At 49.9% G+C, this 15007-nt stretch overlaps 1 protein-coding gene across 2 annotated transcripts in view; it reads left to right on the top strand.

The window, feature by feature from the left end:
* Positions 1-15007, top strand: part of LOC306649331 (S-adenosyl-L-methionine-dependent tRNA 4-demethylwyosine synthase TYW1-like) — an 80714-nt gene that overhangs the window by 19217 nt on the left and 46490 nt on the right. For both annotated transcript variants that reach the window (XM_079120208.1, XM_079120207.1), the window contains exons 7-9: positions 1754-1876; positions 9954-10068; positions 14517-14569. In XM_079120208.1, coding sequence (XP_078976334.1) covers positions 1754-1876; positions 9954-10068; positions 14517-14569 — 291 coding nt within the window. The remainder of the gene's footprint in view (positions 1-1753; positions 1877-9953; positions 10069-14516; positions 14570-15007) is intronic.

The raw sequence follows: 15007 nt of genomic DNA, 5'->3' as shown, positions 1-15007 counted from the left end.
CCAACCTGATGCCTGGATTTCTTTTTCTTTTTTTTTAAAGTTTTTAAAAAAATAAAGCTCTGGGGAACACAGCCATGCTGACTCCAGTACGTGTCGTTATAGCTGCTTTCACGTTAAGAGGGGCACAACTGCTTGGTTGAGATGGAGTGTGGACATCCTGCAGGATCAGAAGTGTCTGCCGTTTGGCCCTTCGTGGAGACATTTACTGACCTCTGACTCAGGATAAGATGAGGTGTGATCCCTGATGTCTTGCTCCTATCCAAGACTCTGAAACCTTAGGCAGGCAGGAGAGGTAGGAACACAGGACACGTGGGCAGTATTGATGTTTGCACACCTGGGTGAGTGCAGCATGCACACAAGGTGTGTTCAGACACTGGCTGTGAAACGCTGGACTAGAACTGGCTGACCGACAAATGGTCAGCAGGTGTATTTCACGTGCCCTTCTCTCTGCGTTCTTGAGTTTGTGCATGCATGGGAGATGAGGGTGGCCTCCACCTGAAGGTCTTTGCCTGTTGGAGTTAGGCTGGGTAAGTGGAAGGTGTCTCTCTTTCCCCGGATGCTGGGGATGGAACCCGGGCTCCTGTGTTATAGGTGAGCACTCTACCACTGAGCTGCATCCCCTGCCCCTGAGGTAAGTCCAGCTCCTCCAAGACCCTCCCTTCAGGTGCAGCCTGCAGCCCTGTGCTGCTCAGGGAAAGGGCAGGTTCTGAGGAGTGTGGTCCCCGGTAGAGGCACCGTAGAGCGCACTCACACTTCGAGGGCTGTGACCCCTGGGCGTGCTGATCTCACAGGACCTCCGCCGTCTGTGTGGTCGCTGCTGCTGACTGTCATTTCGTGGTGCATGACTCTGTTCTGCCATGAAGAAGAAAGGCAAAAATGGCTCTGCCTGCGCCTTCATGACGAAGCAGAAGGCGTGCTGGCGAGCCAGCCGCAGCCCTGCTTCTGAACACCAGGCTGGGTTTCAGGTAGGAGGCAGTAAGGGTGTCCACAGTGGCAGCACCCCTGGGACAGGAGCCGCTTTGAAGAGGAGCTGTTTGTTTTGTGTTGAGGGCTTGGTCCATGCCACTGACTGCACGTGTGGCGTCCCCACTGTTCTCTGAGCGTTTTGACCAGCACATGACGGTTGGCAGCCTTGTGTCTCCCAGCTCTAAAATGGTCCTTGAGTTACAGAGTGAGTGCCTGCTGTTTACGGAGGCAGCTGCTTCATCTCCTTCCTCCTGTTCATCCTGGATTCTCCCTGGGAAAGGGTGAAGGCTGTGCTGTGCCTGCCACTCACCAGCATCTCTGGCCCTTCCTGTCCTCATTGGTGAAGGCCCAAATGCCTCTGCCTCCTAAGTGGTTGCAGGTTCTGTGCAGAGATGGGCGCACAGTAGGTGGTCAGCACATTTCTGTCTTTTTGGGGTGCTGGGGGTGCGAACCCCATCACGAAGGTTTCCTCAGAGTGGTGCCCATTTCCTCCACTTCTTTGTCCTTGCATTGGCAGTGCCCCCAGCTTCCCGCCAGTAGCCTCGGCTGGCGGGGCTTCTCTGACAGCTGTGCTGCTCACATCTTTGTGGGGGGCGGGCGTTGTTCTTGTGACCTCTTTTCACGGTGCTCAGCCTTATGCCAAAGATAGGATTTTTTTTTTTAATAAAAATATAAAGACGGTGATCTCTTTGCGGGAGGGAGTGTGAGGGAGATTGCCTCTGTCACTTTGAAAGGTGTATCCCCTACTCTTTCTAAATGAAGTATTTCTGGAGCATTTATCTTCCAGGAGGAAGAGCCGTGTGAGAGCAGCAGCGAGGAAGAGTTTGGTACTGACGACCACGGGGGCCTGAGTCCTGTTGTGGACGTGGAGGATCTTGGCAAAATGATGAGTCTCGCCAAGAGAGAGAAGGTACTGTTCTTCTGGACATACTCATCTTGGGTCCTGCAGGCAGTTGACCTTCAGGCTTTGTTTTGCAGTGCCGTCCGTCAGGGCTCACAGTAAGGGTTTAATTTCTCTAGCTTCAGTCTTGGTAGTTTTATAATTTTTTAGACATATGATGAGTTTTTTGAAACTCTTCCCTCTCAGCCCTGTAAAAATAGGCTCATAGGAGAATAAGTGGGAGAGGGCAGGAGAGGACAGAGAAGGTGGATGGTGGTGCCTGATGGGACTCCCTGCCCAAGGTTCTGAGTGGACTCTGCTCAGGTTTGCTTCCTTTTCGTATAGGCCAAGTGGTGCTGGGGCTCTGGCCGGGTAGTATCGTTGAGGTCAGCACAGGGGTCTCTAGGAAGCCGGAAAATGCTGGAATGGGCTGTGATTGTTTAGATGAAGGTGAGCCTGTGCAGCCCAGCAGGGTTTTATGCAGATTCTAATCATCTAAAATTGAAATAATATATAAAAACCTGAAGTCTTAATATAAGTGTAAGTTTTGAAAGATGAGAATTCTGTTAACTGACAATATATCAAATCCATAAGCCTTGGAACAAAGAAGATGTAAAACTTGGAAAATCTGAGAAAACCAGGGAAAAACCTATATAGATTCAAGTGACAATTCAGTAGGGTAGCAGCATGTAATATGAACAAGTTAATAGCCTTTGTATTTCTATATCACAGCCATATAGAACCTGTTGTGAAAGAAATGACTGCATATAAAATAGCCACTTAAAAATATAATCATGTAGGGATCGATTTAGAAGGAAATGTCCCACCGCTGTATTGGAAAGCTGAATATATTTGTGAAAGTATCAAAGTAGACTTGAATAAAGAGAAAGACATCCCTTGTTTTAGATTGGGTAACTCAGCCTGGTAGAGGTATTGTTTCTTTCAAACTGTACATAAATTCAGTGCACCAACCAACATGCAAGGTTGTTAGGAAAACCGTGGCAAGAGTAGTAATGAGAAGGACTGAGCCTACTGGTTATGAGTAGGCAGTTCCCAGAAGTTGTGCGAACAGATTGGAGGGTAGGAAAAGATGCCCACCCGCACCCCTGGCAAGGGAGTGTAGGCGAAGGCCACGGTGGTGCGTTTCCCACCTGCCAGGACAGTGCAGTTCAGGGCTGGACTGCACCTGCTCCCGGCAGGTGGGATCCAGGATGGTGTGAGCTGCATCCAGGTGCTCGGGTGTTTCTCCAGGGTCACGCACACCCACCCACTATCTGTTGGGTCAGGCTTGAAGATGCAGAGTCACCAGTACAAAACCGCATCTGCCCAGGGTTCTGCTCTGCAGCCTGTGTGGCAGATAGCTTGTCAGGCACTGGTCAGAACAAGCCGTTCTGTCTGCTCTGTGCAGCTGGGAAATGATGTGACGGGTCCATGTGAACTAAGGTGATTTCCAGGATGTGTTGGGTTTGATATGGAGGCTGAGATGGACTTGAGATTTCAAAAACATGTATTTATTGTTGTATCTGCAAACACAGTTTAAACATGTTTGGGTGGTGGTATGTGGACGTATGCATATAAATAGTATTTTCTAGCTGTGCTCACAGAAAGGATTTTTATGTTTAGAACCAACTCTTGTAGCTTGGTTTTACTTGAGTAAAAATCCCCCTGCTACAGTTGAATCTGTGTCCTTGGGTCTCTACTGCTTCAGTATGTTTGTGGGTATTATAGGCATGTACCACTGTGCCAATTTAGTAACCTCATTTTAATTTGCATTTCTTTGATTTTGAGTAATTTGAACACTTGACCACTGAGCCACATCCCCAGCCTTAGTTTGTATTTTATTTAGACACAGGGTCTTGCTGAGTGGCTTAGGGCCTCTAAGTTGCTGAGACTGGCCTTGAACTTGTGATCCTCCTGCCTCAGCCTCCGGAGCTGCTGGAATCACAGGCATGGCCACTGCACCTGGCCCCCTGCCCCATCTTCTCTGCGCCGGCTCTTCCGTTTGCCTGGGGTGAGGCAGACATGAGGTCTGAGGGACACAGCCCCAGGACTGCCCTCGCTCAGGCACCACCCGCGAGGTTGTTGGGCTCTTAAGCCACCCTCAGGCTGATAATCTGAGGGAAGACCTACGGGACTGATTGAAAGCGATTGTGGAGGGTGAGGCTCTCTGCGGGGCAGGGCACCGCTGGCAGCAGGCCTTGTCCTCCCAGCACTGAGAGTTTGGCGCTTACAGCAGAGTTTTCCACATAGGCACGAATGAGGGGTTGCCTGTGGAGTGAGAGGGCACCCCAGGCCTCCCTTGGGTTAGGCTCCTTGGTGTCCCCTGGAGAAGCCTTGTTACCCAGGGGCCACTTGAGAACTCGCACATGGCCTGGCGTCTTCCTCACCACCACCGCTCCTGTCATTTGGCTGCTCTCGGCACAGCCTGTCACCAGGATTCACTGCCAGGGGTGAAGCGTCTGAATCCAGAGTGGGGGCCCTGCCTTGCAGCTTGTCGTCGCTCACTTCCTGCTGTCTCCACGTGCGGTTTGTCTCTGTCTTAGTAGCTTTCCTGTTGTAGAAGCGAAGGAAGAGGAGCTGGGGCAACAAGGAGTCTCAGTAGGTGGGCAGCTGAGGCTACCAGGAAATGCCTCTCAGAAGGAAGGAGGGCTTGAGCCGAGGCCCAGCTGGCGGGACTGTGGCGGTCTCGGGTGCCTCTGAGCCTTGGGTCAGTCCCGTTGAGACACAGGCAGCAGCTGCCCGCCCCAGAGTCATGTGAAGGTGCTCGTTACCTCACCAAGAACTGGCGTGAGGGTGGGCTGCCCAGGCTGCTGCCCTCCCTCACCTCCTGGAGCTGGCCGCAAGCCTGCCTTCAGGGCTGCTGCTGTTACAGTTGGCACTTGTCTGGGATCTCTTTTGATTTTCAAAAACATTCGAACATTTTCTTATGCTTGACTTTTTCCAAATTGATAAAAACTGGGTCAAAGTGAATGTAACTTCATGGCTGATAATTAAAAGCAAGAGCAGTTTTCATTAGTGAAACTGACGTGAAACGCTGCCTGATTTAGATAGCTCTCTGGAACCTCCGCCAGGCAGGCCCAGCTTTATTTAGAGCTTTTATGTACAGTCCACGGCAGTTGAAGGGTTGCGGAGGACACACTTTCTTCGCTTTTCATCTCCGGGCCATTGGCGCTCATTGCAGAAAGCGCTCGTGGAGTGTCAACCCCATGTGAATCGGCGTTTGAAATCACATGACTTTGGGCTTCGTGAACTTTCAGTAACTAGTTTATGATGTTTCAGGTTTCTCATAAAAGTCCATTGGATCTAATAATCGTATGTTTCCCAGCATTAGTAGGACAAGAAAACAAGCCCAGTTTAGTTTTCCCCATTGCTCGGATTGGGCAGTGTTTTCCAGGTGCCTTGTGGTTTTGTGTTAGCTCCAGTGCACCTCCCCTCACTCGGTGGAGCCCTTAATGGTTTGACTCTTCCGCATTTTCTTCGAGGCCAGAGCTACACTTCTCAAGCTGCACTCTGTGTGGTCACCCTCACATGGTGGTGGATTGCTCTGGTTGCTGCTGTAGATGGAGGCGGTGTGCCCCTGGTCTCAAGGGCTGGGCCCGGTCCCTCACTGTAAAACCCTTGTTTTTTTAATCTTTTCTTCCTAGTCACTAACTTTCATCAGGTCATTCTGTCTCAGCTTGTTTGTCTGTGGGCGTTACTTCTGCCCTCTGTAGTTTCTCATTTGCGGTGTGAGAGAGAACAGCATTTGCCTTATAAGGTTATGGAGATTAAATAAATCTATCTACCTGGTAAGTGTGTGATAGCTATCATGGTAAGATAAGATGTCATCCAGTGGGTAGATGGTTGGCAGGATGCCACCGTGGCACTCTCCCCTGCCACCCTCCCTCCGTAGCAAAGTCTAAGGCAGTACTGCTAGGGCTGGAGAGAAACTGAAGGGAGTGATTTCCAAAAGGAGGGCTAGAATCTGAGACACCAGGCACTTGGGGAGACACATGCAGACCTGGGGGGTAGCGGTAGGGCCATGGCAGGCTTGGAGAGCTCTGAGCAGTTCAGTACGTCCCTCGCAGAGTGGAGGTGAGGCAGCCTGGAGAACTGAATCCAGAAGATAGCAGAGGCCTTCTGCCCATAGTGGAGCGCTGAGCTCTCTCTGCCTAAAGGAAGCAGTGTGGTTTAGTTCGATAGAATGTGTTGGGGGTCCTGAGGGAGAAGATCGTTCCAGTCTAGGCTCAAAGTACAGCATGTGGAGAAAAGTTGCACGCTGAGATCTCGTTCTGTTCGATAGTGGCTCCAAGGTATCTCCAGTGTTGTCTCCATTGTACCTTTGCCCAGGTTGGCAGACGAGACGTGGTGAGGTCAAGCAGTGAGTCCTGGTCAGAGGGCTGACCAGGGGTGAGTTCCAGCCCAGACCCACCTCTGCTGCACTGTCCTGTGCTGCCTGCCTGTGGGGAGGGTTTTCCTAAGTGGGAAGCTGTAGAGTTCAGAGAACAGGATCAGGAACTGCAGGGCAAATCTTTTTCTTATGTTGCGATTTGTTAGCATAAAGCCGTTTATTGCTCCTTTTTTTTTCTCCTGTAAATAAGTGTTGCGAAGTACTCCCTAAAGCACGTTCTGCTCCAGCAGGCAGCAGCCTCAGTGTCATTTTTTTGGAGATCAGTGGCAAACGCTTGATGAGTACCAGAGAGGCATTTCAGCTTACCGGCTACCTAAGTTAGGGAAGGGTCCCTGAGTGCTTGAAGTGGTGTTTTGCTGCAGTGGAGTAACATGAGGTGCGTTTCACAGTTACGTTTAAGTTGTGGTGTGTTCTCCACCCAGATGCAAAAGGTGACCTGCCACCTACGGCACGCTCGCATACCCCTGCCTGGAGCGCACGGCCGCAGGGTTGGAGGTGATCACAGGTGAGGCCATCCAGAATGGCATCACTGTATCAGGGAAACTCTTGACACCCTGGTCAGACCGCCTCTCTGCAGGTCCAGAAGGCATCCCGAAGACTTGGTGTACACAGAAGGCGGTGAGTCATGATGGACATTGGTGGTTTTGAACCGAGCTGTGGCAAGTGAGTCATAACAATTGTATTAAAGCAGTAGAGACCCGACAACAAGGGTTCAACTGTAGCAGGGGGATTTTTGCTCAAGTAAAACTTCAACTAAAACTGTAGGAAGAAGATCCCCGTCCCCACCCGCAGATGGGGTCTCCCTAAGCTCCCAAGGCTGATCTCAAAGTCACCATCCTCCTGCCTCAGCCTCCCTAGTAGCTGGGATTGCAGTGTGCTGCTGTGCCCAGCAAAAAAGGTTTTCATTATTGAAAACCGCCAGCTCTAGGATCGAGTGGACTGTGTCCGTCGTCAGGAAAGGCTGTCTGGGAGTTCTGAGGCATTTCTTCACTTGTCTAATCTACATCCATAAAACACCCGTCCTCTGCTGGCCTGCTCCTGTTCCAGGCAGGAGACTTAGAAAATGGTCTCTGAACAACCTGGCCATGCTCTGGCAAAGATTTTCTGTGTGAATTGATAAGGAAGGGGGTCTGCTAATGGTAACAGGGACCAGCAAAACAGTCAGAAAGACTCTTCCAGAAGAAATGCATGCTCTGTGCTGAACGGCTCCTTTGTTGGAGGCACCTCTGTGGTACTTTCCCTGGAACCTTTAATATGGCCGTTTGCCTGTGTCCATCCAGGCACAGTCGGGTAGCCTGGTTTCTGGGGTGAGGGTGAAGGGGAGGAGGCCGCTGCCATCCTTGGTGATTGTGTAAGACTCGCACAGTCATGGGGCGCAAAGCCCAGCACACACCTGCAGCTGTTTCTATGGGGGCTCACACCTGGCTTTCCTTTTACGTTGGAGGCGACTGGGTGTCCTCCTAGGTGGAGGCACGTGTGGGAGGGAAGGGCTGGACGTGCAGGCTGTAGGTGGACTCTTCTCAGGAGACCCTGAGCACAGTGCAGGGTGTCATTGGCACTGTGGATGGAGCTATGCTCTGGGACTTGGTCGCTCGTTTTGGGTCTCCATATTCCCCACTTAGGCCATTTAACAGCCGTAAATAAGCCGAAGACCATGGGTCTTCTGGGGTGGTCACAGTGCTGTGCTCTGGACGTGAAGGGCTCTGTCTGCACCTGGGAGACTGGAGTTGAATTGGGAGCGTTCTGAGCCTATGCACTTCTTTTCAGAGGTGACGCTGCTCCTGCCCATGGAGAATGGACCAAATCTGCAGGAGCCGAGGGTGTGAAGTGGGCTTTCCTGAGTGCGCAGGGCCCTTCCCCGCGGCCTCTGTGATGGCGCCTGAGGCAGCAGCACTCACTGCAGAGTGGACCCTTCCTGGGAGTGGGCGTGGACGGCGCCCCTGGCCGCCCTTCACGCTGTGTGTTTTGCAGGGGAGCCAGGAGCATTTGCTTGAGACCACAGGGTAGGGAGCCAGCAGCCTGGTGGTGCTGTGTGGTGGCAGAGGTGTTGAGAGCACCTCGCACCAGCGTTGCTGTGGTCAGGGAAGGAGCTGATGGGCTTGCAGGCAGGGCGGCCTCGCTGTGGCCTGCAGGGCCCTCCACAGCTTCCTGGTGGTATCCGCTTCTTCAGGTGTGAAGAGAGGTGGTGGCTGTTTTGTTTTTAATCCAAAGGATTTCTTCTATTTTAAAATATTTTAATGAAATAAGAACTAGAGCTTTTTATTCCTATAAATTGCCTCGCATGAAATGGGTTACTTTTATCATCAATAAGAGCAGATGACTGATGTTTGTTTATAAGTGTTTCTCAGTTCCATCTGGAACTGTGCAGCTGAAACCACTCTAAGCAGAAGCAGATTGCTCGTCAGCCTTGCGTTTGGCCATACTTAGCCATTGGAATGCCGGGGCTCTGGCCCATGAGCTGGAGGTGGTGCCTGGATGCTCCAGCCTGCTGCCTTGCACTCCCTCCTCCGGAGCACGTCCCTGCCGTGCCTGGTTTCATGGGTCTGCTTCTGTGGTGTGCAGTTTTAACAATGCTTAGTTTTGTTTTATGCTTCACGTGTGGAGGTCGGAACATGGAATATTCCCAGAGGTAGGTGGAGTGATGCCACAGACTCCATGCCTTTGTCCTGCCCCAGCCGTCGCCTGGGCCACCTGCCTCCTCATCTCCTAGTTGGCAGCAGATCCTGATCTGTACCCCTGTGAGGCGTTTTCATCTTCAGGTCATCTCATCGCTGGCTCACAGGGCTGCTGGCTGGACCCTGAGAGTGGACAGGCGCCCAGGGTCGTCCAGGGTGCAGGGGCAGGGCCACTGCCCAGGAGCATTCTTTTAGATTCTTCAGTCCTAAGTAAGATTTGATGAGTGTCTCCTCTGCTGTACAACACAGACTGTTGTCTCTTCAAATTATTAATACTCTGCCATCTTCCACTAAGATGTGGAGAAACCTTAAAAAATATGTATACCCAAGATTTGAGGAAGGGGAGGAAGTTGCTCAACAGGCAGGTGAGTGAGGGTCGCCTTGTGACTGAGCTGCAGACAGGCGTGCTGGGGTCTGCTCACACTCATCAGTGCGCCGCTGCGTTTTCTCATGGCCAGAATCGAAATTAGCTGCAGTCAGTTTTATTTCTCCTCCGGATTACTCAAGTGTGTTCCTTCTGTTACCCAAGAGAAACTCCCCCCAGGGGGCCTTCTGAAAGGTGATGGGGTACCTTGCTCTCTGAGAAGATGGCGCTGCGGGCAGTTCAGCCCTGCTTCGCCTGTCTTTGGGGTTTGCTGGGGTCATTTCGGGCAGAGCTGTCATTTATGGGACACAGTGTGTGTCAGACATTGTGCCAGGCGATGGCATGTCCTTCATGGCATGTCCAATGCGTCTCTGCTTCATAGACACTTACTTTTCTCCTGTCTCAGGTGAGGAAGTTGAAATCCTGAGTCAGCGAGCAGCTTGCCAGACTCAGGCGGAGGGTTTCAAGCGCATCGTTGGCTTGTGTTCCGTGGCCATGTGTTTCTGGAGTGAGGACCTGGTGTGTCTGCGGATGCTCGTCTGACGACTGGGTCTCTTGGTGGGGCAGGTTAGACCACAGCCACCGTGTGCCTCCCGCTGCTGCCAGGCCCCCTGGTCTGTGGTGGTCTTTTTGATGCACGGTGCTAAGTCTGCATTTCGTTCTTTCACCTGAATGCAGAGAGAAGAGGAGCAGCAGGAAGAGAGAAGTTCGTTCAGGAACCGAGGGAAGAAGGAGGGTGTTGAAGGAAGAGCCATGCTCACGCCCGCTCTCCGGGACGCCCTCACGAAGCAAGGTGCAGCCCAGAGCTGTGACAGCACCCCTTCCCACGTCCGCCTTGGTGGCCAGGAGAGGCAGCACGCAGCAGGGCTCGCTCTTCGTGGTCGGCTCAGCAGCTGTGTCCCTGGAGCTGGAGAGGCGGCCTCTGCTTCTGGGTGGCCAGTGTGGTGGCTGTGGGCACCAGCACGTGGTGTCCTGCAGGGCTCCTGCTGTTACTGTCAGTGTGGATCAGCGTGCAGAGAAAGAGGCCGCCCTTCACAGCTGCGTCCAGGGGAGGTTGATGTGCTGTGTCTGGTAGACACGTCCCTCTGGAGTTGTGCAGCCACACCTTGCTGCCTGTGAATGCTGGGCTTGTTGGAGACAAGTGATGAGTTTGGAGTCTGGAGGCTGACCTTCCTCCCTGTCCTCTCTGTCCCTTGTCCTTATGGGGGGCCTTTGACATGACCGCTCTGGTAATGCAGAGCCCCAGGAGGCAGGTCTGGGAGCAGTGCAGGCTGGTGCTCATGATTGAAATGGTTTTTATTGGGTGGACTGTTTCCACTGAGCTGATTTTGTGGTAGATTAGATTTGTTGTCAGGCTGTTTGTGTTCTGCTTTCCTGTTCTTGAACTTCCTTTTCTGTTTTCCGCTTTCTTTCAGATTGTTTCCTTGTGTGCCAGATCTGCTGGCTTGTCAGCTCTGGCGCTTTGTCTTTTGGTGATTGCTCGAGGCCTGACACCACACCTCTTTTCCACATCAGTGTGTCTTTGAGGGGTAAAGGTCGAGCACCGTGAAACCCAGCGTCTAAAACTTTTTGAGTACCCATGTGATGCCACAAATGGGAAATTCTACACCTGACCTGTGATGGGTTTAGGTCCAAGTTCAGGTGCGCTGAAAACACTGTATAAAATTACATTCAGGCTGTGAAATGTGTGTGAAAGGTGTGTATAAAACACACATGAATTTAATTCTTATACTTGGATCCTATCCCCAACATATCTGCAGTGTGAAAATATTCTGAAATCTAAAAAAATATGAAATCCAAAACACATCTGGTCCAGGCATTTTGGTTAAAGAATACTTCCCCTTTGTGTGTGAGGTGACCTTACAGCAGTGAATTTCTGTCTCCCCGACCTTCACGCAGTTGTTACTGTACTCTCCATTTTACACAGTGTTGGTGTGTTTAAACAGTTGCTATTTGTTAGGGATTTACATGATTTGAAAGGCCCTTGAGCTGGGAGTATAGCTCAGTGATAGAGCATTTGCCCATCAAGGGGAGACCCTGGGCTTGATCCCCAGCATCGCACACCAAAAAAAAAAAAAAAAAAAAAGTCTGAATTAAATATTCTGAAAAAGGAACCTTCCATTTTTACTCAGGTAGATACTGTATTTTATGGTCTTCAGTCCTTTGTATAGATCTGTGATGTGTCCGACGTCCTTTTCCTTCTTCCTGAAGACATCCTTTTTCTTTTTTTGGTGGTAAGGATCAAACTGGGGCCTCGTGCATGCATAGTGTGTGCTGCCCCTGTTCTACACCCCAGCCCAGAGAGTGTCCCGGATCTCCTACTCATTTTCTTGTTCATTTATTTCCCTTGGTGCTGGGGATGGCACCTCCGCCTCACTCAGGTTTCGCACGTGCCCTACCATCAACAGTGCGATGTTTTGCCTGAGGTCCTTTTGGCATTCCTTTTCAGTTGATGATGAATTCTTTCAGCTTTTGTGTATCTGAAAAAGGCTGTTTTGCTTGCACTCTCAAAGGCTGTGTTTGCTGGGTACAGAAGTGCAGGTTGACAGCTTTCTTTGAGCACTTGAAAGCTGTGTTCCACCGTCGTGCTCGCGTTGCTTCTGACTTGAGCTTGGCAGTCACTCGCCTTTTGTGTGTTCCTTGAATGGAGCACTACCTGAAGATCTCTTCTCGATTATTGACTTTGACTCCCTTTTCCAACACGCACAGCATTGGAGGTGGTGTTGGCTTTCGTGTTTTTTTTTTTTTTTTGTATTTTGTAATGTTTGCATAAACTAAAGTAAACATCCTTAATCCCCAAATCCAAAATTGTCTTGCTAGTACGCAAAGTGTTTTGGATTCTGGAGCATTTTGGATTTTGGAATTTTGGATCAGGGGTGCTCAGCTGCAATGTTTGTCAATGTGTTTTCCTCCATTTCTTCCTTTTCCGGTTGCAGTACAGGGACTGAACATAGGGCTTCTGCTCATAGTGCACAATGCTCTGCCACCTTCTTGATTCTTTTCACCAGATTTTGATAAGCTATTATTTCTTCACACATTTTTCTCGCCCTTTCCTTGGGGGCTACAGTTATGTGTGTAGCATGCTGCTTGAACGTGACGCATGACTCATTTTTTAAAATTATTTTTTCTGTTCCAATCTTCATGTTACTTAGTGTCTTGCTCTGTCCTAAATGGGCAGTCTTTTCCATGTCCATCTGTTCCAGTTTTCGTGTTAGGTAGTGTCTTGCTCTGTCTTAAGTGGGGCAGTCTTTTCCATGTCGATCCGTTCTGTTAACCTTGTCAGTGTGGCTTTCACCTCCAAGAGCTCAACTCCTTTTTTTCCGGTCTGGGTCTCTCACCTTTTTGAGTCCCTGGAGTACAGTTGCAGCTGTTCCATGTGCTCCTACGTTGAACTCTGCCCTTGCCAGCCCCTTCAGTGGAGGGATTATTTTGCACAGTGGTGGCCATGTTTTCCTGCATATTCTGTGTGCCTGGCAGTGTGTAAGTGGATTGCAAACCTGACTTCACCTTATTAGTTGCTGGATATCTTTGTATAAATATGCCTGTGAACATGGTACAGATGTAAGTTACTTGGAAAGGGTTTAATGGATGTTAGGTGAGATCAGAACCAGCTCAGAGGGCTAACAGGGCCTCAGTGTTGGGTCAGAACCACCTGAGTGCCCTGCCCACTGGAGCACAGCTTGTCTCCTGCCCTAGGGGTGCTCCCACCCATGTGCTCAGCAGCACCATGAGAGCACATGCTGGGATCCTCTGCAGTCTTGGGGTCTCTGTGTAGCTTTCTTTGGCCACTCAGCCCTGCAGATGTAAGCCAGACTCTCCCTAGACTCAGCTGTTCCCTTGACCCAGTGGGTCCCTTGGGCTCTGTGGGGTTGCCCACCTACTGCTTGGCCTGGATGTTGGAGGCAGCAGGCCTGGCTGGTGGGAGTGACCGTGTTTGTCTCTGGCGTCACTGTCCTCTGTTGCCTAATGTTTCATATCCCAGAAACTGTGGTTCTCATATTTTGCCCACTTTTTGGTGTTTTGGGTGAATAGTAAATCCTCTGTTGTTCTATCCTGGCTGGGAACAGAATTCTGTACTGTGAGTTTTAGCATCTTTGTACTATTGGCTCTCTTGGCATTGTGTCCTGTGAGGTTTGTTTGTCCTGTAGTTTGCACTTTTTACATACCTAAGTGCAGAATTGTATAGGATATTGTGTATCTCGGGAATGAGAAAGACTTAAATAGTTAATAAAATACAGCACCATTTCTGTGCTAGTAGCGTCAGTAACATAGTGTAGGAATCATGGAGAGGATCTAGAGTTTTCTTGGTAATCTTTAAATGTGTGTTCTGCATCAGAGATTAGTTATTTAGTGTGATTAGTTCCATCTTCAAGTAGATTGCAGTGCTTTGTTTATGTGCAGGATTTAAGATAAAGCCCTGTAAACATTGCCTCTGGAGACTGGGCAAGCAGCCCCTGATGGCTTCTGCTCCATCCAGACAGTCTTTCTCCATTGGGTTCACTGGTCTGCAAGAGTCTTCCTGTGCCAGAGATCCAAGGTGATTGTGGCTGATCACTCAAAGCCTCTGAGAAACTGTTGAGCGATTCCTGAAATCAGAATGTTCTCCTGTTTGCTCTTCTAGCTGTTTAAAAAGGAAGCGAGGTCCGTGCTTTCCGTGCCTGTGTGGCTCAGAAGTCTTAAACGTGAGGTCGTGGAGGCACTGAGCATGCACGCTGGCTTGCAGTGCCTAGAATCGGGAGCAGTGTTTGTCTCAGTCTGATTCTACGTTTTTTCCCAAAGATTGCTATTCCCGGTCGCTCATTTGAAACCCTGTCTTACTTCTGCTTTGTGGCCCCCAGCACAGGGTCCTCTTCTACAGTCGTCCACAGGTCCTTGAAGAGAGTGTGTCCTGTTGTTGTTAGGAGCCAGTACTCATGTGTTCTTGGTCAGGTTGTTTAGAGTGTGGCTCAGAGGTTTTAGAGCTTTACTGAATTCTGGCCTGTGAGATCTGTTAGGTACTGAGAGGTTTAAAACCTTTTTTGTGAGTTTGGATTAGTTTATTGTTCCTTTTGAGTCGACAGACTCAAAATGCATGTACATTTACAATTATTTTCTTAATTTGGTAAATTAAACCTTTAATATTTTATGCTCAAGGATTGTTGACTTATAACTTAAGCAAAAAAATTGATTTTGCTAAATTTGAATATCACTTTTGCTATAAAACTGGGATGAGTTTATTCTGTTCCCTGCTTTTCCTTTCAGGTTATCAGTTGATTGGGAGCCACTCCGGAGTGAAGCTTTGCAGGTGGACAAAGGTATTGTATTTATTTTAGTTCAAATATTATATCTACCATATGCAGTTTTTATATGGATGTGTTACATGTAGTGAATACACTTAATATTTAGAAGTATAATTTATAGTTAATAAAATGAACAGACTTTGGGTGAATGTTTTAAAACAAATTTTGCGAACTTTGATGGATGTAGGACTCGTGTCCACCGCCCCAGTGGAGATACAAGTTGTTCTCCTCACCCCAGCGGATTTCCTTGTGCCCATGTCTACTCAGTACCGCTGCCTCCCCTCCGCCACCGGGTGGCTGTGCTCTCGCTGCTCCTGCTGCTGTTGGGTCGCCTTGCTCAAGTTCCCGTGGCGGTGGCACTCTGTAGTGTGTGGTCCCTCGTGAGTGGCTTCCAGACCCAGCATGCTCTTCCTATGGACCAGCGGTTCATTCCCTGCTGTTGCTCAGATGTCG

The sequence above is a fragment of the Sciurus vulgaris genome (assembly GCF_902686455.1).
Source record: "Sciurus vulgaris genome assembly, chromosome: 18".
Taxonomy (NCBI): Eukaryota; Metazoa; Chordata; class Mammalia; order Rodentia; family Sciuridae; genus Sciurus; species Sciurus vulgaris.
This window is presented reverse-complemented; position numbering and strand designations above follow the sequence as displayed.